The 25,125-nt window shown below is 39.0% G+C and overlaps 1 protein-coding gene across 2 annotated transcripts in view; it reads right to left on the bottom strand.

Moving 5' to 3' along the window:
- Positions 1–229: 229 nt before the first annotated feature.
- The window catches only part of LOC117421379 (aldehyde dehydrogenase 1A1-like), a 54,563-nt gene continuing 29,667 nt past the window's right edge, over positions 230–25,125 (bottom strand). For both annotated transcript variants that reach the window (XM_059025621.1, XM_059025624.1), the window contains 8 exons: positions 23,411–23,539; positions 22,709–22,822; positions 22,117–22,219; positions 13,109–13,293; positions 12,300–12,464; positions 10,661–10,818; positions 1,864–1,938; positions 230–1,491 (listed from right to left, as the gene is read on the bottom strand). In XM_059025621.1, coding sequence (XP_058881604.1) covers positions 1,419–1,491; positions 1,864–1,938; positions 10,661–10,818; positions 12,300–12,464; positions 13,109–13,293; positions 22,117–22,219; positions 22,709–22,822; positions 23,411–23,539 — 1,002 coding nt within the window. In that variant the 3' untranslated portion in view covers positions 230–1,418. The remainder of the gene's footprint in view (positions 1,492–1,863; positions 1,939–10,660; positions 10,819–12,299; positions 12,465–13,108; positions 13,294–22,116; positions 22,220–22,708; positions 22,823–23,410; positions 23,540–25,125) is intronic.

Raw genomic sequence — 25,125 nt, 5'->3', positions numbered from 1 at the left:
TCAGTAATTAAACTCACCCTGTAGTCTCTGTTATTCCCTCTTAAACAGTATATCTATTTTGTTATTTGCAAATGAGGATATGTGCATGTTTGAATCTTCCTCCAAGTTTTTGTTAAGCCTGCCTTTGAAGGTCTGAGATATTGTAGTTACAAAAGTTTTCAGCACACCCAGGCAACTGCCAAACAATAACATTTAAATATCTAGTCAAAAGAAAAGTCAAACAAATTCCTTCACAAACAAAATGTATTTAGTTGTACATGATTAAACGGCATGTAAAATAAAATAACAATTATTCAGTTAGAGATGTAGTTTCATTATTGAACCTTAACCTTAATTACCAGCCCAAAATGTGTGAAATGCATCAACGTTTGTGTTAAATTGAAACATTTTCTTGGCCCTGTGCTCTAGCAGGAAAGCAAATAAATATTACAGATTGCTATGACAGGCTAGCTGCAGGGATGACTTCAGGCCAGAGAGAATCACACAGACAGACAGTTGTTGCAATGAATCTGAGATGTTGCGGTGCTCAGCGTTTTATTAACACACAGAAAATAAAAAGGTTGAACAAAACAGAAGACAGGACATGGCACTTAAGGCCAAATAAAACAGACAAACAAAACGGACTAACACTTAACAAACGGTGGACGGACAGACACACAAACACGGTGAGTAAAAATAAACAAAAAAGTATCGTGCTGGTCCTACCAGCACGCGATAGCAATTGTTTTTTACTTTACTTTACTTTACTTTCTCTCCATACCCGTTCTCCACTCACCGAACACACAACCCCGAGTGAGTAAAACGTGCATCTATATATACTGTTGTGCCGGGATTCAATTATCAATTAATTATTCACTTGAATCCCAGCACGTGAATTAATTATGTGCAACCTCGTGCTCACATATACTTTAAATGCACGTGAAGTGAAGTGCAATCCCCGTGTCTAAATACAATTAACATTTTAAATAACTTGTGCTGCACACACCCATTTATATCCTGTGCAGCCATATCTATACACCAACATTAACACACCACACGCAACATACAACACAGAAATGCACACAGGGGCGGGGCACATTGCCACAATTGCACATTTAGGTCTCAACCAGTGCTTTCAATCTTGCCCCCTCTCCCCTAAATGTTTTCCCTGCAGATGACCTGCACAACTCCCTTTTTTTTTGTATGACCATTAGATAAAAATTGCCAGTGTTTAAGACCACAAACATTACAGAAATGCAGTACAGTCCTAAAACCCCATTGGTATTGTTTTAAAGTATTTCTGCTGTTCTATATGGGGTTTCTTCAGCAGAAGGGCCTCAAATAAAAATTCACATTTATTGTACTACTGAAATGACCAAAAAAAGCCACTGGTGTGATATATTTGCATGCTTTATTGTCTTCTTGGAAAAGTCTGTAACTTAGGAATTCTTCTGAGGGATTTTGATTGTAACAGTCTTTATCTCTGTGTATTCTTGCAGGCCATATTCACCCCTGAGGAAAAAAAGCTTTAGTAATTAATAATCTTGGAGGTATAAATAAGTATCAGCTATCTCCTGTAATGGTGATATCATATGTCAACACAAAATATATTAACATGCTTATACAGTGTCTGCAGGGCAACTGCAATAGGGCTAATTAAGAATTGTGATTGAAATAATTAAAATACTTTTTTTTAACTTTACCTATCAGGTTGGAGCAATTATAATACCCTATTCACTCACCTAAATAATGCATTGAAAATACCAGAATCCTATAGACTTCATTCACAATCACGTTTTCAACTGGGTGAAGTAAAAAAAACAAAAAAAAAATTCTGTCTTTGCCTTTCTCCACACAAGCAAGTATATTAATTAGGTTACTCACATTTCCCTTCCATTCCCAGACATTTTAAACCCTCCAAAAGGACACTGGGAACTCATTGCATTGTAGCAGTTAACCCTATGGACAGAAAAAAAGTATCTATTACTGTTACAAAAAAAAGCATGGTATTAAAAGGTCAAGTCAAGGTATGTCTACTCATTGTAGCTGGTTAATACATTATAGTAAGCCATATAATACTTAATAATAAGATGCTCTGTAAAACCCATTAAAGAGCAACTCATTATGGGTGTGAAATAACTAATGACACAATTATTGTAGTTTAGATTAACTTTTTTATTATTTTCTATTTAAGTCGTCATATTTTTTGGTTCGTTGCATCACATCAGAATCATGCTCTCAGTGCTCTCAGCATCGTCTTACCCCCAAGTACATATGGTACCCAGAGTGTAATCATTAACCTAATTAATGTAAGAAATACATTAATAAGAATGCTGCATACTGTAGAACAAATGTAGTATTCCTTACATCTTGTAGGGGCAGAGTGAAATGCTAATGGTTACACCTTGGTGTACTTTTGAGGTTAGACATGAGTATGAGAGTTAGAATGATGCTAGATGGTTTTAAAATGCTACCAGGGTTTGATGACTGAAACAGAAATTTATACAAAGTGAATCTAAACAAGAGGGATACATTAGCTAAGATTACTCTGGTGTTGGTTAACTCTCAGGGCTCCACACTAACTTTTTTTCTTAGGTGCACATGTGTGTCCAAGCTAAGAAATGTAGCCACACATTTAACAACAACAACATATATATATATATATATATATATATATATATATATATATATATATATATATATTGTAACACAGCAGGGAGGGGGTTAATAAAACATGCATAAAACAAGTGCGTATGCACATTTTGCTCAATTGTTTAATTATTTTGTTAATTGTTTTATTGGTAATTATCCCCTGCACCTGGTGATCATTATAAATTAGAGCCAGGTGCAGGGTATATAAAGGAAGCAGCCAGTCTGTTCAGGGCTGCTGGGGTGTATAGAAGCGTAAAAAGAAAAGGTAGTGTAAAAACCTTTTTGTTTTTGTGTTAAACCTGTGTGGTTTGGTGTGTTTGTTTGGCAGTTAAACGGCTTAGCCGTCCTGCGAGCTAGTCAGGGACCTGCCTGTATAGTCAGTGCTCCAACAAGGAGTTAGGTGTTTATTTCTGTTTGTGTTTTATTTGTTTATTAAAAATAGCGCAACCGCGCTTAAAACTCCATTTCCTGTGTCCTGGGTCTGCTTTCAAAGGGGCAAACGAATGACTGTGAGTGCCGGCCGGTTACATATGGTGGCAGCATGTTTGGGTGCCCCTAAAGACCCAGAAATTGAAATGGAAAGCCAGGATCAACAAAAACACAGCGGAGCAAGAAGAAAACAACCGCCAACTACAGGAGGAGATTGAGAGGCAAAGAGGGGAGGTGTGGTTGGCCCTGTTAGAAATAAAAGAACGGGAGCCAACAGAGCTGGAGCTGCTGCTCCAAAAGTGGAAGCCGGCGAGAGAAGTCCAGCAGTCTCCTGCACCATAGGAGCCGCCGCTTCGAGAGCCCAGAGGGGAGGAGCTGCCGCTTCCAGAGCCCAGAGGGGAGGAGCTGTCGCTTCCAGAGCCCAGAGGGGAGGAGCCGGAGCCCACAGAGCTGGACCTGCTGCTCCAGAAGTGGGAGGTGGAGCTGCCGTCCCGAGAGCCAGAGAGGGTGGAGCTGCCATCCCGAGAGCCAGAGGAGGTGAAGAGCACACCTCCACCACAGCTCCAGCCCCCAACCCTGCAAACTTGTCCGGCGCTGGTCAGTGCAGTCCCTTGCCCCTTGCTCCTGGACACACTGCCGGTCTGCCTAGACCTCCCTGCGTTTGACCTGGAGCCCAGGAGTCTGCACCATCGGCCACAGCTCTGCCCCCGGTTCCCTACTCCGCTCTCCCCGAGCACCCAGACGTCGCTGGGCTGCTGCCAGACGTCGCTGGTGCTCCCCCTATTCGCTGCTTCGCTTCCCCTGGGTAATCGCACATCGCTGTGCCGGTCCCCAGGTGAAGATCTCTGCCCGCTGCTGCATCCTCCTGTTCCCCGGCCGTTGCTTCAGTCGCCCCTGTCATCCCGGTGGGGTCCCGTGTTGCCAGTTCATGGTCCCTAACTGGAAGCGCCGGAGGGACCGACCCACTCTCAAGCCCGCCCGTGGAAGAGGGCGAAGATTAAAGATATCGGACTTGAGGGTGGGTGGTCTTTTAAGGGTGGAGGGAAGTGGCCTTGGAATGGCCGATCAGTGTTGCACACTTGAGGGGGAGGATGTGTAATATCCTCCCTGCATAAAACATGTGCATAAGCACATTTTGGTCAATTGTTTAATTATTTTGTTAATTGTTTTATTGGTAATTATCCACTGCACCTGGTGATCATTATAAATTAGAGCCAGGGCTTCTATACACACCAGCAGCCAGTCTGTTCAGGGCTGCTGGTGTGTATAGAAGCCCGTTTGACTGTGTGCTCAAGCGTATAAAGAAAAGGTAGTGTAAAAACCTTTTTGTTTTTGTTTTAAACCTGTGTGGTTTGGTGTGCTTGTTTGGTAAACGGCTTAGCCATCCTGCGAGCTAGTCAGGGACCTGCCTGTATAGTCAGTGCTCCAACAAGGAGTTAGGTGTTTATTTCTGCTTGTGTTTTATTTGTTTATTAAAAATAGCGCAACCACGCTGAAAACTCAATTTCCTGTGTCCTGGGTCTGCTTTCAAAGGGGCAAACGAACGACCGTGAGTGCCGGCCGGTTACAATATATATATATATACATACACACATACACAGTAGTCTCTGGTTAAGAGAACACCCCTCGGGAAACAAGCAAAGTGTTCTCTGTTCTCTAAGACAGAGTTGACCACCAAACACAATATGCCAAGGTGTGGCAAAGGGGTTTGCAGTGCGCAGGTGTATAGGTGATGTGATTACGATATAGAAGACAACAAAGTTCACGATCCAAGCACATTTTATTTTTCTAATCCCGATCTGGCGACCGCAAAGAATAATCCCAGGCAATACACAGCACTGTGTATTGCACTGTTCCAAACGAAGGGTTTATAATAAACACAGTATAACACACACAAAGACACACACGATCACAAGTCTAGAGTGAGTGCTAACATGCAAGTGGTGAAATACAATTTATTAGTCTACAGTTGTGAAGTGTTGTCCTGGTCTTAAGCGACAGCTCCCAGTACCTGTTAGCCGTCTAATAAACAAACACGCCTAAACACAAATTAAACTATATAGTGATTACAATTTAAATACGCAGAAGTATTGAAAAGCTTTGTGTGAATAGGTGAAGAAAAACTAATCGTGTATTATATATAAACCTGTGACGTGTTTAATCAAGTTTACACAATATAGCCACTTTTTGTGCTCTATAATACAATATACAGGCTTTCTAGCTATAAATATATTCTCAAAAAGGAAGGAAATTCTTTGCAAAAAACTTTGTTAATACATCAGTTAGGGTTGATATTAAACCAACAAAAGTAGGGAAATGCAATGCTAGGGTTTTTAACCCTAACTCTGAATTCCCTCCCACCCCTTACAAGCAGTGGAAGGGGCAAGGCAACACTGGCAACAACATACAACTCTCTTCAGATAACACAAGAGACATCCATCATCAAGGTCAACTAAGTGTATGAGGTCTACTGCCATGCCAGTGTGTTGGGGGGTTGTGCATATCTGGGCACTACTTATGCAGGTTTAGTAGTAGACAGATGCATAATAGTGGCACCAGCATCACATTGTACCTCTATGAATTCCACTGCCATGACCAATGTCTAGTGTAGTGAGGGGTGGGCAACTGCATACAGGGCAACACGAGGGGAAGTGTATAGGCATGGTCAATCGTGAGACACAGGTACATGACAGGACTATCAATACTGCTGTAATATGAATCTATGTCCTAGAATAACTTCCTGTTGTATGGAATTTCAGATGTTCAATGGCATAATACAGTCTTTTGCAAGGGAGGAAGGAGTGATGGGCTGACATTAGCATTCATACTAACATGGATAGGGGGAATGGGAGCACTTTAAGAACAGGACACCCATGCGACAGATGTATGACACAATGATATTGTCACCTGCAAAAATTGAAGTGTATGAGGTACACTGTTATGAAACTGTGTTTACATGGGTGAGTGCAATGTGCTGTGTCATGTCAGTTTGAGAGGGCAGCACCAACAACACGGATCAACCAAGAGTTTTTCAGTGTCATACTAGATGATTAACAGAATACAGTTTAATGGGAGGGATGGCCTCACTGTCACAAATGGGCTGTATACGTTGTGCTGTAATACCAGTATGTTCTGTATTTTTCAGTGTTTTAGGACTATGTTGGCAGATAGCATACACATGCGTTCTGTAAATATACACCCTTATGCAGTGTACCTCCCCAACAACCATGGCAGCCTCCCAGTAGGTCTCTATGGTACATTTAGAGGCCATACACCTAGTGGACCATGATGATGGATGTCTCTTGTGTTATCTGCAGAGAGTTGTATATATATGTTCATCTTAACAAAAAAATGCGGGCTGTGATGTATAAACAAGTACATTGTAACATTGAAGAGATGGGCTTTGTATCAGAAAACTGGTGACAAAGTCGGAAATCGCGTGGGATGGGTAAGTGCATTAATTTGTTACATATACATAATGGGGATTGATTTTATTCTTAATACAAGATTGGTAAAACGCGACTGACGTGTATCTGGATAACGGACATCCGAGTGCTGACTGCAATATATATAGTAATTCACAGGGTGGAAACCAGGGCCGTGAGAGGAGTGTTTTGCAACTTAGGATTCGAAGCTTGGCCTCTAGAGCAGGGGAGAGAGAAAAAAAGGACGGGCCAGACTCAAACCAAGAGAGCCTGGAAAGTCCAGTAAAATAGCTGTGTGAAGCCTGTTTCCAAAAATTTAACTTGACAGAAACAACAAATCTTAGTACTTGCCATTTCTTACTACTTGCAAACAGTCTAAATTAGAACTGTACTTGAAAATGTTCCCTTCCAGAAAAATAAAATTAAATGAGCTTGGAAAACAGCTCTGAGAATCTAACTGTAAATGTTGCCCAAATATCAAAAGTAGAAACCATATGTGGTGGCTGGACTTGATTTCTGACTACAGGCGCTTGCTGTGGACCACTGAGGGCAGCTGATACCCAATTGTAGGTCGGAACATCACCTGTGGGAACCGGAAGTGCTGAACCCGAAGAGACGGCAACCATGATTCGAGTGGCGAATACTGGGCTTGAAGTAATGGAGAAGCAACCCGTTTGTCCATATCGTTGAGCCGTGTATTAATTGAGGCAATTGAGACAGCGATGGGTTGAATGAAGGACTTCATGTCCTCGAAAATTACATGAAGGATGAGTTTGGGTGCATCTCCTGGTTGCTGTGCTGAGATGAGGCGATGACCATGACTGGAGAGGAGGGGCTGCTGCAGCCTGTCCTGGGACTCTGTTTGAGCGAGTTTGCAGAAGCACGCTTGTGAGAAGGAGGCAATGTGGATGTAGCAGTTATAAAGGTAAAATTATTACTGAGCAATGCCATACGCTCGCTTCCAGCCGGGATATTGTTGTCGTACAGGGTTTTTAAGAGTTTGGCGAGTGGCCGATCCTGCTGGCTGAGGCTGAGCCTGCCGGGGCAGCAGGTCTGGTTGTTGGGTAGAGGTCTGCATTAGAAGTAGACGGTACTGAAGGTTTCCTGCAACGTATGCAAATAAGAGCTGAGCTGTGACTGGGTTTAAATAGGGAGTCAATGATGATTAGACAGGTGAAATTAGGAAATAGCAAAGTCCTGGTTCACGCCCCCTGAATTTCACCAAAGTTAACATTAATAATAATAATGCAAGAAGGGATGCAGTGAAATTTAGAAAGATTATTCAAATAATACCAAAAAAAGCATAATCAACAAGTACAGAGAAACATCATCTGTAATTGACAAACCCAGGAGTGGAAGATGCAAAAAGCTGTCTAACAAGGATGAGCAATATTTGAAGATAATAACAGAGGTATTCTTACTGCAACACATCCTTTAAGTCCTGATTTCAAGAGTGACCTTCGTACTGCTGCAACTGTCCATATCAATATACTAACATTAAAAGTTCACATATATATATATATATATATATATATATATATATATATATATATATATATATATATATACTTTAAGTAACATAAGAACATAAGAAAGGTTACAAACGAGAGGAAGCCATTCGGCCCATCTTGTTCGTTTGGTTGTTAGTAGCTTATTTATCCCATAATCTCATCAAGCAGCTTCTTAAAGGATCCCAGGGTGTCAGCTTCAACAACATTACTGGGGAGTTGGTTCCAGACTCCCACTATTCTCTTCTTTGCACTCTTTCTAGAGCAGCAATATCCTTTTTGTAGCAAGGTGACCAGAACTGAACACAATATTCTAGATAAGGTCTTACTAATGCATTGTACAGTTTCAACATTACGTCCCTTGATTTAAATTCAACACTTTTCACTGAGTATTTTATCAGAGTATTTTGTTGGCCTTTTTTATAGCTTCCCCACATTGTCTAGATGAAGACATTTCTGAGTCAATATAAACTCCTAGGTCTTTTTCATAGATTCCTTCTTCAATTTCAGTATCTCCCATATGGTATTTATATTGCACATTTTTATTGCCTGCATGCAGTACCTTACACTTTTCTTTATTAAATGCCATTTGCCATGTGTCTGCCCAGTTCTGAATGCTGTCTAGATCATTTTGAATGACCTTTGCTGCTGCAACGGTGTTTGCCATGCCTCCTATTTTTGTGTCGTCTGCAAATTTAACAAATTTGCTTACTATACCAGAATCTAAGTCATTAATGTAGATTAGGAATAGCAGAGGACCTAATATTGATCCCTGTAGTACTCTACTGGTTGCCTCGCTCCATTTTGAGGTTTTTCCTCTAATCAGTACTTTCTTTTTTCTACATGTTAACCACTCCCTAATCCATGTGCATGCATTTCCTTGAATCCCTACTGCATTCAGCTTGAGAATTAATCTTTTATGCGGGACTTTGTCAAAAGCTTTCTGGAAATCTAAATAAACCATGTTGTATGCTTTGCAATTATCCATTGTCGATGTTGCATCCTCAAAAAAATCAAGCAGGTTAGTTAGACACAATCTCCTTTTCCTAAAACCATGCTGACTGTCTCCCAGGATACTGTTACCATATAGGTAATTTTCCATTTATTATAGTTTCCATAAGTTTCCATATAATAGAAGTCAGGCTTATTGGTCTGTAGTTACCTGGTTCGGTTTTGTTTCCCTTTTTGTGGATCGGTGTTACGTTTGCAATTCTCCAGTCTGCCAGTACAACCCCTGTCTCACGAGAATGTTGCATGATCTTGGTTAGTGGTTTGTAAATAACTTCTTTCATTTCTTTGAGTACTATTGGGAGGATCTCATTCGTCCTAGGGGGTTTGTTTATTTTAAGAGCTCCTAGTCCCTTTAACACTTCTGCCTCAGTTATGCTAAAATTATTTAAAACTGGATAGGAAAAGGTCGACATGTAGGGCATGTTGTCCGTATCTTCCTTTGTAAAAACTTGTGATAAGTAATCATTTAATATATTTGCAATTTGTTTTTTCTTCATCTATGATTTTGCCATTTGTATCTCTTGGACATTTTACTTCCTCCTTGAATGTTCTTTTGCTGTTATAATATTGGAAAACTTTGTTGTCGAAGAATATCATTAATTGGAAAAGCCACAGATCTGTGGATCAAAATATTTTTAGTTTAATGTATTTGGGATGGTGTTAAGTTTTCCAGATATGAATGAAACAGCTAATCATGGTACCAGTAATAAGAAAGCTATACTTCAAAGAAGGTAACTGAAGCGGGGATCAACAGTGTCAAATGCTGTGGATGAATCATGCTGCAGTCTAATATTACAGCACGCCTGTATTCAATTGCATGTAAAATATAATTATGAAGTGTCAGTAGGGCAGTCTCAGTACTATGATGTGTATTACATTGGTAGCAAGAAGTAATGTCTTTAGGATCCCTGAGGGATGAACCGAGCTGTGAGACAAGTGTTTCCTTCCAGCACTGCTAATACATTACAAATCAATTATCCATGGTGGTTAGCTGAGGATGTTTTTAACAGCATAGCAATGGTTGATCAGATCCCCCACTAACACTCTGTTACTTTCATTTTAATATCTACTATGTTTCTATTAGACGTACATATAAAAACTGTACAATAAGGAATTGTATTACAAATGAAAAAAAAAAATATGATTTTGAAATATGCAAGAGAACATGCAAGCTGTCAGCTACTTTCTCTCGAGCCATTTTCTTTTTTCAGACAAGTTTCAACTAATCAATAAGGTGCTTACAGTGAACTCACATTTAGTATTGCTTGGTTGGTTCACTAAATTAAACTGCAGCTGATAAGAAGTAGTAACCACATTATTGCAGTTCTTAGGTCCTGTAATTTACTACAGGTTAGGTTTTGACTGATTTTAAATTTACTCCTCATGTCGCTGGTCGCAGCAAAAGCTAATCTTTGTGGTTCCCAGGTTTTTAGCTGCTATGCTCCACGTATTTGGAGTTTTCTTCCCAGCATAATTAGGAGAACAGTCAATTGATACTGAAGGCTGAAGAGTTATGTTTTTGATAAGGCTTTTGTTTAAATGTAGTTCTGTAAAAGATATCTGGATTTGTAAAGCATGAGTCATGTTATATGGTATTGTTTACTCTTTCTTCGATCTCCTTTTAGTAGTTCTTTTACTGTGAAGAAGTTCACTTACCACACTGTACCAGCTTGGAGGGATGATGCAATGGTGAGTGCTTTATTGATGTTCTGAGTGAAAACTCCTGCTACCAAACCATAGTGTGTGCTGTTGGCTCTCTTAATGACTTCATCAAGAGTTTTAAACTTCATAATCTGTTGGACTGGTCCAAATATCTAAAAAAAGAAAAAAGATAAAGTTGGCGTAACACAAATAACCACACCAAAACTTGAAGAGCTTTTCACAATCTTTTTTTCATTTACATGAAATAACTTGATGGAAGACCTAATCTTCTTCTTCATTTGATGCACCCTCTAGTTATCAGAAAGCTCTAGGTTAGGCTTCCTGGCCCATAGGGCTGGGAAGCCTATTGTTATTGCTGGGATGATTCTTCTTCTTCTTCTTCTTCTTCTTCTTCTTCTTCTCCTTCTTCTTCTTCTTCTTTCCACCAAAATTTGCTCGTAAACTGACAAAATCTGGTACGATGGTAGATGCTTATGGGAAGTTGGTAAATGTTAATTGAACAGATGAGGCTGTGTGGTCCAGTGGTTAAATTAAAGGGCTTGTAACCAGGAGGTCCCCGGTTCAAATCCCACCTCAGCCACTGACTCATTGTGTGACCCTGAGCAAGTCACTTAACCTCCTTGTGCTCCGTCTTTCGGGTGAGACGTAATTGTAAGTGACTCTGCAGCTGATGCATAGTTCACACACCCTAGTCTCTGTAAGTCGCCTTGGATAAAGTCGTCTGCTAAATAAACAAATAATAATGTCGTAGGTCACATGGTTTGGCCGCCATACTGGATTGAAAAATTGTCTAAATGTAAAAATGTGTCTTTTGAAAACTACTTATTGCAGAGTGCTGAAAGCTGGTAAACTTGTTGAGGGATAGTCCAAGATTAACTGGTGTTCGTAAGACAGGTTGTGTGGTATGGCGGCCATGCTGCATGACGTCCAAATCGCACGGTACAGACGTCATAATCATAAACTACAAAGATCTTCTCCCAAACCGCTAGTCCGATTGAACCACAAATTGGCACACATGATCCGAGTATGGCTGTCTTTAAGATTTGGTCAAGGGAAGTTGCTACAATAAAAAACATGGCGGCCACGTTGGATGACATCATCAACATACAGAACTGGCTAATAACTCCTTATAGAGTTCAGATAGGGCCATGGTTACTATGGAACACATATAGTAACCCATGTAACCTCTATCAAAAAATGTCATTGCCTGTGACCTTTGACCTCTCCTAAAGGTAAAATGTAAAACTGGCTTATAACTCCTGAGAGAGTGCAGATAGGGTCATGGTTACTATGGAACACATATAGTAACCCATGTATGCATTATGCACAATGTGCTAAAGTGTTTGGTACTGGTACTGGTACTGTTACTGGTACTGGAAGCCATAACGTTGCCAGCAACTCCTAGTTATTTTTATTATTTGAACAAAGTGAAAGCCAGAAAATCTAGTTTATGAAATATTCACAAATAATAATAAAAATAAAAAAAACACTGAGAAATCTCAAACAACTCATTAGAATGCATACATTTTTAGTGAATTTACCTTTTTTGGATTTACAGGCTGAAAAATTCCAGCTTTGTAATGCTCCATTTATTTGCTTGATAAACTTGTGTTACAAATTTGGCACATCTTACCTCTTCTTTGGCAATACGCATTTCATCTGTAACATCTGAGAATACTGTAGGTTGAATGAAGAGGCCTTTGTCTCCCCATGGTGATCCTCCACATTCCAGCTTGGCTCCCTCCTTCCTCCCACTCTCAATCAATTCCAGGATTTTATCAAACTGCTTTTTGTCAATCTGTTAGCACAACAGTGAGATGATTACAATGTTATACTAAAATGTAGCTTGTTAGCACTTCACACACACACCACAAACTTATGTTTTCATTATACTTTTAACAGTCTTTGCAGCCCACGGCTTTTTTAAAACAACTACAGCACATTTCCATGCATACAACAGCACAAGAAAATGTTCTTATTATAAACTACGACTGTGCAAGGGCTATGGATAAAGTTACCTCTAAAAAAACCAAAGGCAGAATTGTTTATAGTGTGCTGCAGGGCACATACTGTTTTAATACATTTTCTTCTAGTTATTTTCCATTTTCAAATACTTCAATACAAAAATAAAAATAAGCTGCCCCTCTCTTACCATATACAGTACTACAATAGTACGAATAAACATCACGGTAATAATGCAATGATTCAGCTTGATTGAGATGTGTTTCAGATTATTGTTCAGGTCACTGGCAACAGTAACTGTTAGTGGTAATGTTCTGAAAATATGCACATTATTTCTTAGGGTACTAGGATGGAGACTTTTAACAGTAGACTGGACTGATGAGATTTTATGAGACACTTCTATATACATAACACAATTTTGTTTTTCCCAGCCCCTTTAGAGAAGGCATATCAAAATAAAACAATCCAGCAATACAGTACCTGTGGACCCTGATCCACTCCAGGGATGAAAGGGTTTCCTAAAACACGCCGCTTGGCTCGCTCCACACTCTTGCGTACAAACTCATCATAAATGGTCTCCTCCACAAATATCCTGGATCCTGCCAGGCAGCACTGGCCTTGATTGAAAAACAGACCGTGGTGTGCCTGTTCCACTGCATGGTCCACTGCATCAATGCAAAATAAAAAAATAAAAACCTACACATTGTAACTTAATTCGTAAATACCCTATCCTTTCATTGAAATTTGATTTAGGAATTCTAACCTGGCAAATATCGTTTTACTGTATATGAAATGACACATATATTAGTTTATTTACTTTATTATGTATTTCTTTATTTACGTATTTATTTTCTAGAAAAACAACAGGATAGTAACATTTAGATTTAGATTTTCATTCTTTCAAGATATAATATGCTGAAGAATAGCACCTTTCTTTGAGCATTTATGTTGTTGAGAACTTCAGGATTTTAGACCTAAGGATCTTGAAAACAGGTTGGGTTTGTACTGGGCCTTTTACATTTTCTTTTCTATGCAGATTCGAACCAGGGAGGGACACATGGGAAGATTCTAGTATGCTTGGGTTGTTTCTCTGTGGCTGGAGTTAATGGTATGCAAGGTTCATGGGTTGATACCGTTTGGGTCTTTTAGGTCCAGTGCTCAAAGAAATGCCAGTATTCAATGAAATTGCAGATCCACAGAATTATTGTCAACTCTTTAAAGCAAGCTGCTTATTAACTAAAATTGTATTGTCTGCTTTTGTTGCACAAGGCAGGAACCAAAAAAAATCCATGTAAGCTATTTCCATTATACTATAGTATATAAAAAAAAATAAAGTTTCTAAAATATCCTCGCAGCTTTATACCTTTTTTTTAAAAAGAGAATTAACCTACTTGTGGCAGAGCAGGGCTCTGCCCTTGGAAATACTGGCAGGGATGGAGTTAAATTCTCCTCCCTGCCCAGGTTGATTGTGTCAGGTGGGAGCGATCAATCAATTAATTATTCAATTTTCACTCAGCCACCTGGCATAAAAGGAGGCCTCAGCCTCCCAGTAGGGGGGAGAGTTCTAGAAGGAGAGGAAGCGTTGGAGTGTTTTTCTATGTGTGCTGTTTCGGTTCGTTTTTCCAAACCAGTGAAGGCAATGCCCAGCCTGGTAGCCGTATTTTTGTAAGTTTTGTTTTGTGTTTACTGTCTGTGTTTTGAAACCTTTTTATTTGGCCCTGTGCCGGTTTATTTTGTATTTTTGTATTAAAAGCTTTATTTTGAACTTCACACTGTCTCTGAGTCTCTACCTCTGTCACACTACTATTCAACCAAGAAATTGGTAACTAAAAATAAATATCTGCAGTCTACTTCCCCATGCACTGAGCAAACAGCTGTGCCAGCTATATCAAAGTAAATGTGCACGTTTGCTTATATTTTTCACTTTATTGTTTATTGAGTTTTGTAGTTGTACACAGTCACTTTGTAGGATTCTTTGATTAATTTGTTTGATTTATGGTTATATAAATTATTGCTGATCATGTTTTATTTGAGAATTAAATATTTGTTTACCTCTTTACATTGCCCTGGTAGCTGGGCTGTGAGGTATGACACAGGCCCGGTTTTTGGGATGGAACCGCATAAGTCTCGAATTTTAATTGGTCCTTGTCTGTCACACGAGTGAGAAAGCTTGCAGGCATTTTTAACATTGCGATCAGAGAGAGAGTGAGAGATCTGCTTTCCACACACTTTCTATTAAAATATAATGTGGTTGTAACAGGGTGAGGAGCCCTGTACATGATCATTTGTTTATTTTTAGAATGGGGTACCCCTCTGCCCCTGGGCAATTTATTATTTTGTATTTGTTTTGTATTATTCTTACTAATTTATTTATGTATGTATTTATTTATATGTATTTTTAAATGAAGGCGTAGCTGTGTTTTGTTTTGTTATTTTTTTTTAAATGTGCTCTGGCAGAGGCGAGGTTGGCAGCTCGTCCTCTGCCAATTGTAATTAAAAACCTTGTGCTTGTTTTTCCTGCATCTGGCCTGAGTCTAGGAGGCGCTGGTGATCCCACCTCTGACACCACGTGTGACAGGGATGGCTGAGTGGTGACGTCAGGCCAGTTGCAGGAAAAACAGGCACTGCAAGGATTTGGTGCAATGGCACTTGCGTTGTTTATTTAAACAAATAGCACAAATAAAATAAAAGGTTTTAACAAAAAAATCACTTTGCTCACAGAACGAAATGAAAGAGATAAACAAAAACAAATCTCGTACACTAAAACAAAAGGTCAGGCTTGGCAGATTGCTTTCACTGATGTTTTTACTTTTGAATTCTTACACTCCTCTCTCGTTCACTCCTCCGAACACCCACACAGATTGCAGAGAGCTGCAGGCTTTTATGCAGGTGACCAATTCAGGAGATGGCCACCTGCTACACAATGGTTTTAATTACTACTGGCAGAGGATGAGCTTCCGACCTCGCCTCTGCCAGAACACATTTAAATGAAATAACAAAACAAACGCACGGCTACGCCGTCATTTAAAAATACATATAAATAAATAATACAATAAAGCAAATACAAAATAATAAATTGCACAGGGGCGGCGGGGTACCCCGTTCTAAAAAATAAACAAATAATCATGTGCAGGGCTCCTCGCCCTTTTACAGTGGTATTTTGCTGTACTAATATAGGGGGGTTATTACTTTATATGAATTATCATGTTTTGCATGAATGTAAGAATTGGCTTTCTGTGGTGGTGTGCTTTTTTTCTTTCAAATAGTATATATCTATAATTGTTTGCACGAAATATTTTAATAGCAAATATATATTTTCCACACTATTACAGTTTTGTTACAGGACACATTCGTTTATTGCTAATGTAATCACGGTTTTACATATAGACTGCCCGTGTTTTCATTTATATCCCAAATTCTGGGCCGCTTTGGTTTTTAGATAACGTCCCAATTTCTGAGCCGCTCTGATTTTTATATAACGTCACAAATTCTGGGCTGCTTTGCATTTTCAAATTCAGACCAGTTTTTGGGATATTCTGCTCATCTGACAGCCGAGTTTCTAAGTCATGCATGCACAGTTTACCATAAACTGGTGTTTTTTACTCTCCCCAGAAAATATTATTTTTTATGAAGAAACAGAAATAAAATGTAAATGTTAAAACAATGTATTTCTTATTACAATGAAGAATCTACATTGTACTGAAATAGATACATGAAAATTAATTAAAGCAGTCGTTTTCCTTTATTAAAGGCTAATATTAAAACACATTTTTGAGAAGGAACATGGTATTCCAAAAAAAGGACATCTCATTTGCTTCCAGATTTTGTTTTGCTTTAAAATTGTGCAGAGGATACATTGCAATACTATAGAGATTTATTTGAAACGACTGAGAAGCTGACTGAGAAAAGGGAAGTATCGTACCGTAGTAATATAGCTACTGTTTGTTTTAACCTATTGTTTATCGGGTTGCAGTTTTAGAATCTAGCTGCAGGTGTGGTACAATTAAATGTTGAGTGAACAACCCAGTTATGTAGAGTGGATTTTCGCTGCTGTTTTCTTTGTTTTTTTTCTGTTCTTTAGAATTCCTGCCCTGGAACTGCGGTGCGACCAGGCCTCTATCATTGACCATCATTTCTTCCTCCCTCAGAAGAGGTCGTTGGTGCTGGTAGTACTGCAGTGGAATTTTATTATTATTATTATTATTATTATTTTTCTACTTTACACCCTAGTCATTCAGTGGGTGTTTTTCTGTTTTATTTGGATACTTTTGCACCCTAGTCATTCAGTGGGTGTTTTTCTGTTTTATTTTGATACTTTTGCACCCTAGTCATTCAGTGGGTGTTTGGGTTATTATTTTTTTTGGCATTTTTTTTCCATTGTCAAATTCCTACCAAACTTTTTAAAAATAAATATTTTATAACTAAAAATTTGTTTTAATTGTACCCAGTTTTGTCTGTCTCTCCTTGGTGTTGCTTCTGGTCCAAATCCCAACTATTACTAATGAACCTGAGTTTTTTTTATTGTAAGGTATTGTGTTTTAGTTGCATTTAGGAACTTAACTACAATTAATTCTAGTCCTGGTGCTTATCACCATGTGGTGTAGTTGATGACTATTTATTTATAGGGACCCTGAGTGTCATAGGCCTGCAGTGTGACACCTTTGTCTTCTTTGGTACATACTGGTTATTTTTTTGGTTTTAGATCACAACAAAAACTATAAACTCTTGACAGGGGTACAATTACTATGGACTAAGATTGCAACTAATAAACTGAGGAGATCAAATTAGTTTTTGTCTTTGCTCAAAATGGGATCCCAAAGATTTAGATAATAATAATGACTAAAACAGACAGTACAGTATATTCAAAAAATGTTATAAAATATAGCAGCAGCCATCTATTGAGCGCTTTGGGTCCATCAGTTTACAATACCATAGGAGATTAAAATAAATTTCTATTTGTTTTTAATAATTTACAGTGCTCAGTATTTTGCCAGCTACATTCTGATAGAACTGCAACATATATGGGCTTGCAAGCAGTCATTATGCCATAGAATACATTTGTTTAAACATTATTATACTTGATTATATTAATCAGCATGAAGTTTTAACATCTACTCTCATATAATGGAAATCATGAAGATCTAGACATGTCCAGTGACTGCTGTGAATAGTGCAGCTGGCAACAAGGGGAAGAGCTTGTGACAGCCTGGAGAGACAGCTGACAGTAGGAAAGATACCCCATTGGGCTGGCTGGGGTTAGCTACCCTTGTCGGCAGTATCCAGCTCTGTGTTTTCAAGGGGAACAGGATGCTGGAGACACCCGCCCAAGGCTTCGAAGAAATTAAAGAGAAAAATACCCCTAGAGTCTGCAAGAGCAAGGGCGGAAGATGGCTCAATGTTAGACAACACGGTTAACAACTTAGGAAAGGAAATGGATATGAGAATGGAGAGTACTTCACAAAGGACTAGCTCAAGATCTGCAGTTAGCAAATACATGGAACTCCAGGTTTGTGTCTGCGGCTGGAGTAAGGAGACAGTGGTCAGGGGTTTGAAGATTCATCAAGTGAGAATGAAATGCTTGAGGAAGCAGGGACAAGGGCCTCGCATTGATCAGTACTTCTTAGTCAGTGAAGTCAGTCGAATGAAATCCAGTGACAGGAAGCAAACCATAGTTTGCAGAATATCAGTACCCCTGCCATAGATGTGAGAAGGACTTGCATGGATACAACTGGTGATGAATCTAACGATCCTGGTGAACCCGGTCAGATGAACCAGCGTAAGAGAGAAAAGGACCTCAACGGGCACAAGCCTGGAGTTAAATGGCCAAGAGCTTGTGAGAAAACTGCATGGGACACAGTAAACATGGATCTCTGTTTTGCGTTGGAAAGGTTAAGAGGAACTGTTGAAAAGATGCTGGATAAATTTGAGGACATCATTTACGCATATGGAAGCGAGAGGTTTGGAGTTGAAAAAAATAAGGAAAAAGTACAAACTATTCCTGGAAAGTCTAGACAGCAGCAGGAGATTTAACTCTTAGTTAGAGAAAGGAGGCAGCTGATGAAGCAGTGGAGAAGAGCAGAACAAAGGTCAGAAGGAGGGACTCAAACTCGGAAACGCTGCAAAAAGGAGGAGCATGCGAGAATCAACTTTTATAAAGACCCATTCAAATTTGTAAAGAAGTTATTCACCAGTGAGAAAAATGGCACACTAAAAGCATCTAAGTTTGAGCTGGAGAGATATTTTCAAAAAAGCAGGAGCCTATGTTGATTCCTTCAAACATCCCACCTATCAATCCACCAGAATACAAAATGGAGGACTGTGCACCTAAGTGGAAAGAAGTAGAGCATGGCTTAATGGAGTTCTGTACAGAGTATACAAGAGTGCTTCAGGAGTTCTATGAATCCTGTGGAAATTGATGAAAGTGGCATGGGAAAAACAGGTTGTACCAAGAGCATGGCACTGAGCAGGTGGAGTCTTTATACCTAAAGAAAAAGATTCAACAAACATCAGTCAGTTTTGCCCTATTTCCCTGTTAAACGTGGAAGGCAAAATTTTCTTGAGCATTATTGCTCAGAGATTGTCAAATTACCTAATAAAGAACTTTTTCATTGACACTACAGTACAAAAGGCCAGCATTCCAGGTTTCCCGGGATGGTTAAAACACATCAGTGTGATCTGGCAACAAATTCAATCAGCTAATGCATATGAGTCAGTGCCACATGAACTTCTTTGGGCAGGATTTGATTTTTTCAGTGTTCCGATGACAATAACAGATTCAGTGAAAGCTTACTTTGGAGATTTGCAGTTTTGTTTTTGAAGCAGTGTCTGAGAAGCCAGTGAAAAGTCTTGGGAGATGGTATGACACAGCTTGTGTGGGAGAAGTGAGACAACAAGCAGTAGAAGGGTTGAAAAGCATATATAGTAGCGTTTTACCAGGTAAACTGAAACTCTGGTTCTTTCAGTTTGGTCTACTGCCAAGGCTGCTGTGGCCACTGACTGTGTACGAGGTTTCATTGACAACAGTAGAGAAGCTGGAAGCTTTAATCAGTTCATATGTCAGGAAATGGTCGACTTTATGGCAAAGGAATACTGCAGCTGCCAGTCTCCGCTCTAACAGAGGAGTTTAAGTGTACCAAGGTCCGACTGGAAATTACATTAGTAATGTGATAAATGCATAAGGGAGGCAGCACCTGTGTTGAAAACTGGAAGGAAATGGGCGGCAAAGGAAGCTGTGGAAGATGCAAAGGCTGCCCTTCGTATCAGTGATATCATGGGGCAAGTTCAGCATGGAAGAGGAGGTCTTGGTCTGAGTTCAGCTGCTCCTGCATGGCACAAGGCAGCCCCAGCTCGATGGAGGAAGCTGAGGTGCAAAAGCAGGAGGAAAGGATAAGGTGCATAAAGGCAGTTTCCCAGGCCAAGTGTGGAACAAAGCAAGATTGACTGGCAAGACCTATAGACAATGGAACACAGCAGGATCAGTTTCCTCATCAGGTCAACATATGAGGTTCTCCCATCACCACAGAACCTAAACCTCTGGGTAGGAGAGGGTCCCTCATGTCCTTTGTGTTCATCACCTGCAACATTAAGGCACATTTTGACAGGATGTAAGGTGTGTCTTAGCCAAGGACGGTTTACTTGGCGCAATGACCAGGTGCTGCAATGTTTGGCCAAGAAAAAGTGTTAAAACCAAGCTTCGCCCAGGACAACTGGAAGCTGCTAGAGACTGGAAAATGCTGGCAGATGTTGGTCAACGGCTTATTTTTCCACCTGAGATTGCCACCACTAACCTTCGACCAGATATTGTCTTGTGGTCAGCACGCCTTGTTCACCTGGTAGAGATAACAGTGCCATGGGAGGATACTGTGGATGAGGCGTATGAGAGAAAGAAACTTCGGTATGCTCAACTAGCTGCTGAAGCGGAACAGAGAGGATGGAGAGCGATGCACAGGTAAGTAAGCTGGGCTGAGCTGAGTGGTGGAGGGAGGGGGGTGATTCTGGGATGCCAGAGTCACCGTTGAGCCCTATTGAGGTGTCGTAGGCTAGTCGACGAAACACCAAGGATGGAGGGTGCCCGCTTGAAGACCCCAGAGATGTACCCTACTCAGCTCAATCCAGACGGTTGTCATGCTGAGGCACTGGGGAGACCGCACTGTGGTTGATCCCTGGAGCCAGCATTGCAGGCGTTGTGTGTGCTGATGCGCCAGGGAGGCAAAATAAGCTGATCCCTGGAGCCAGCATTACACTTTAGCCATCAACACCAGGCAGAAGGATATCTACATAATCGGTGGAAGGAAACGCAAATGGATGGAAACGCAGATGGATCACATTAGTTTACTGTAAGTGTACGTCTTAGTTGGTGCTTATCTTGGCGAGAGCCGAGTCTAAAATCAACATGAAGTTTTAACATCTAGTCTCATGTAATGGAAATCATGACAATGTTAACATTATATTTACATTTTTTACATTTTTCCAAAACGCATGTTGACAATATATTAATTGTCAGTTTTTTAACATTATGCTTATATACATAGTTAAATTATATATATTAAAAAATTGTTATGACAAACAGCACAGCTGCAATTTTAAATGAGCATGTGTTGCTCTTAATCGTAGCTAGTGTACAAGGTGTGAGTCACGCCCTCAGTTCTGAAGTCTGCTTCACCACCAATATTATCAGACCACAGGACTCATTATAGACAAGTTGTTCTCCAATTTTACGTCTCTTTCAGTAAATTCTTATTTGATAATTCTGCCTTCTTTTAAGTACTGAAAGACTGCTTTATCTGGGAGCACTACTTGTGTCATGTGTCTGCAGTAGTTTTATACACACATTTGCATGTGTTAATTAAAAGCGAAGGTGCTGGTTGGCTGCAGCATGCACAAGCTGAAAAGGCTTAAAATATAACAAAATTACCCTTTAAATGTTAATATTTATCTTCCCCTTTTTTTTGCTCCCTGTCCTAAAGATTGGGAAAGCTGAACAATGTATGAGTGTTTGTGACAGGACCAACAGAAGAACATATGTTAATTAAAAAGGGCCTTAGTTTTCAGATTGTTTGAGTGATAAATTGTTCCACTAGTTATTTATTTATTTATTTCTTAGCAGACGCCCTTATCCAGTGCAACTTACAATTGTTACAAGATATCACATTATTTTTACATACAATTACCCATTTATACAGTTGGGTTTTTACTGGAGCAATCTAGGTAAAGTAACTTGCTCAAGGGTACAGCAGCAGTGTCCCCACCTGGGATTGTACCCACGACCCTCCGGTCAAGAGTCCAGTGCCCTAACCACTACTCCACACTGCTGCCCTAGTTTATTATGTGAACTCATTATTCTCCTCCTAGCTAAGAAAAAGTGACTGCAATGTATTTCTGGACAAGACCAGGAATACACTAAACCAGGGGTAGGCAACCTTGGCAGTCCATTCCATTGCACTAAAAACAAACAAAGATAAGCAACAACTACATAGTGAATAACTTACAATCAGCATCAGCAAATATGATGTTGGGGTTCTTGCCTCCCAGCTCCAGTGTTACTCTTTTTAGGTTGCTTTTTCCTGCAGCTTCTTTTATCAGTTTGCCAACCTATAAGACAAGCATTCTATTTAGTCAAGATCTAACTTGCACATTGAGGTCTGCAATATGCATTTTGCTCAGCTTTAGAATGACTGCTGTTTTTCAAAATCTGAATTTAGTAGTGTAGATGCTGCATAAAGTAGGTTTGTATATGTTTTTGTTACATTGTCAGTTTAGAAATCTCTACTATTTGCAGTTAAATAACATTGGGTTTCAGTATAACTTGCTATGCTCTATTCATGACAAAGGTAGATTTGTTCAAAATCGGTGCTTAAGTAATGCTTTGCATCATTAATTAAATGATAATATTACTGGCTCAGTTTTGAATTCACTGCTCTTGTTTTAAAGTATTTATAAACTGTATTGCCTTTAGACCATAATACATCTAAATATGTCCTGAATTTAGAGACCATACATTTACTAAGTTCTTACAGTAAGTACAATGAAAGTGTCTGGTAAACTTGTAATATGCATGGTGAAAGATTGAATTTACAATACCTCAGTTGAGCCAGTGAAGGCCACTTTGTCTATGTACATGTGACTGGCAATCGCTGCCCCTGCTGTGGAACCATACCCTGGAACAACGTTGACCACACCAGGAGGAAAACCAGCCTGCATTAAAATGAGTAAAACACCAATGAAGAAATCAGGATGTCACTAATGTTACCCCCCCACCCCACTAACGAATTACAAAAAGGGACATGTTATATCATCCACATTTTACTAATGTTTCTTTTGTTTATTTTAGTATCCTGCATTGGGTATTCTGCATTGTTCCTGTTTTGTTGTTTCTGATTGGATCATTATTTTCCATGTTCACTGTTTCATCAAAATGGTTCTCAAAAGACTGATTGTGAGGAAGTAAAGTCTGGTCATATATATTTTTTTATGTTCTTGTATTTTGTGTATTTGTTGGAGAAGCCAGTACAACTTAACACTTTATATGCTTGTGAATAACTAGAGTCACCATTGAAACATGACTTCAGTAAAGAATTCTACTAAACATTTAGAAACTTCATAATGTCACCTGCTACTAAACCAATGCATTTATGGTATCATATCCTAATTATTTAATTTATTCCTAACAGGCATTTAAAAACTGGGACCTCTGTACTTGCTATGGTAATGAAAGTTGGCCTCTTAATAATTGCTTTGGTACATTCTTCAGATAATAAAGGCACCTTGATCCTTCCCCCTTACCTCTTTCATTAAAGCTGCCATGTGGAGTGCAGTGAGTGGAGTTTGCTCAGCAGGTTTGATAACCACTGTATTACCACAGCAGAGTGCAGGAGCAATTTTCCAGATAAACATCAACAATGGGAAGTTCCACTGCAACAAAGAACATACTTTTCAGGTGAAACTAATTTTACAGCCTTGTGAATAATAATAATAATAATAATAATAATAATAATAATAATAATAATATTATATTATAACTACAATTTCTATTTCTACACATTATACTGATACTGAGATTTTGGGAGCCAAATGCCAAATCACAATACGCACAAAGGGCAGTATGTATACAAGTTTTCAGCATGTGTGTTTCATGTAGGTTACGTAAATTTATCCATGAAATTTATAATTTCATATTGCCATTACAGTTGTGTTGCTCAATCAACATAATTTACAGTTTTGTGACCGTCAGCTCTTCATTTAATATTTATGGTTTGTAAATGTAATTTGAATACTAATTTACTTATGTTATGTACAAACTTTCATCTATTTATATCTTTGTCATGTGTAGCCTACTAATTTACGCTTGCTCCATTGTGGAGTAACTCCAGCGAGTTTTTTTTTTTTTGTATTAGTGGTGCTTTGCAGATAATTAAAAATAGCTGACATGATGTATGCTTTATTTAATTGTACATGTGCTCCTACAGGCACATACATGCAGGCGTATGCTACTGTAAGAGAAGGCTATTGTCTTCCAGCAACTACTGTAATAATGAGGGTGTTTTGGCCACAGAAATTGCTATAATTAATGGTTTTGTGGCCATGATTCCTGAGAGACAAAAGACAACTGAGACTATTTAAACCCTGAAATATGTTTGGAGAGTTATTATTATTTTATTAGCAGATACCCTTATCCAGGGCGACTTACAATTGTTACAACATATCACGTTATTTTTACATACAATTACAGTATTTTTTACACATTATTTTTACATATAATTACCCATTTATACAGTTGTGTTTTTCTGGAGCAATCTAGGTAAAGTACCTTGCTCAAGGGTACAGCAGCAGTGTCCCCCACCTGGAGCCCTAACCACTATTCCACACTGCTGCCACAAAAATACATTTCAGGTGTTTGGACAGATCTGGAGGTGTACTGCAATATTCAGCTGAAAATGTGTGCAAAATATTTGCGGCTTGCTGCATTTTGCACAATAAGCAATTCAACAGAGGACTACATCTATGGCTTAAGATGACTTCCAAGCTCCTATTGATGAAGTAGCACCCAATCCCTTACACCCCGACATTCCAACTTATGAAAATGGCAACCAACTTATTGTAATTACTGTATTATATAAACGTTCTAGACTAAAAAACATTTAGAAATATATGGCACTTAAAAAAAAAAAAGAAGCAAGAATACAAGAAGCTTGTACCTGAATACGAAAATAGTCATGTGTTGATCAAATACCTCAATTTTAACTCACATAATATATGCTAATAAAGGTGTTCGCTAGCAAAACAAGACAGCATACATCGCAGGCAAGTTAAAAACTAAATAACAGTATTGAGATTTCGTCCCCAAACCCCATGATCGAATGGCCTTTATACATACAGCCCAAAAACGGTAACAAAAAGACTTGATTTGTAATTGCTGCCAACATTTAAATATTAAAATATTAATATTATTAAATATTACCATTTTACTTTTAATGATAGAATATACAATAAATAATTTC

Source organism: Acipenser ruthenus, chromosome 1 (assembly GCF_902713425.1).
Source record: "Acipenser ruthenus chromosome 1, fAciRut3.2 maternal haplotype, whole genome shotgun sequence".
NCBI lineage: Eukaryota > Metazoa > Chordata > Actinopteri > Acipenseriformes > Acipenseridae > Acipenser > Acipenser ruthenus.
This window is presented reverse-complemented; position numbering and strand designations above follow the sequence as displayed.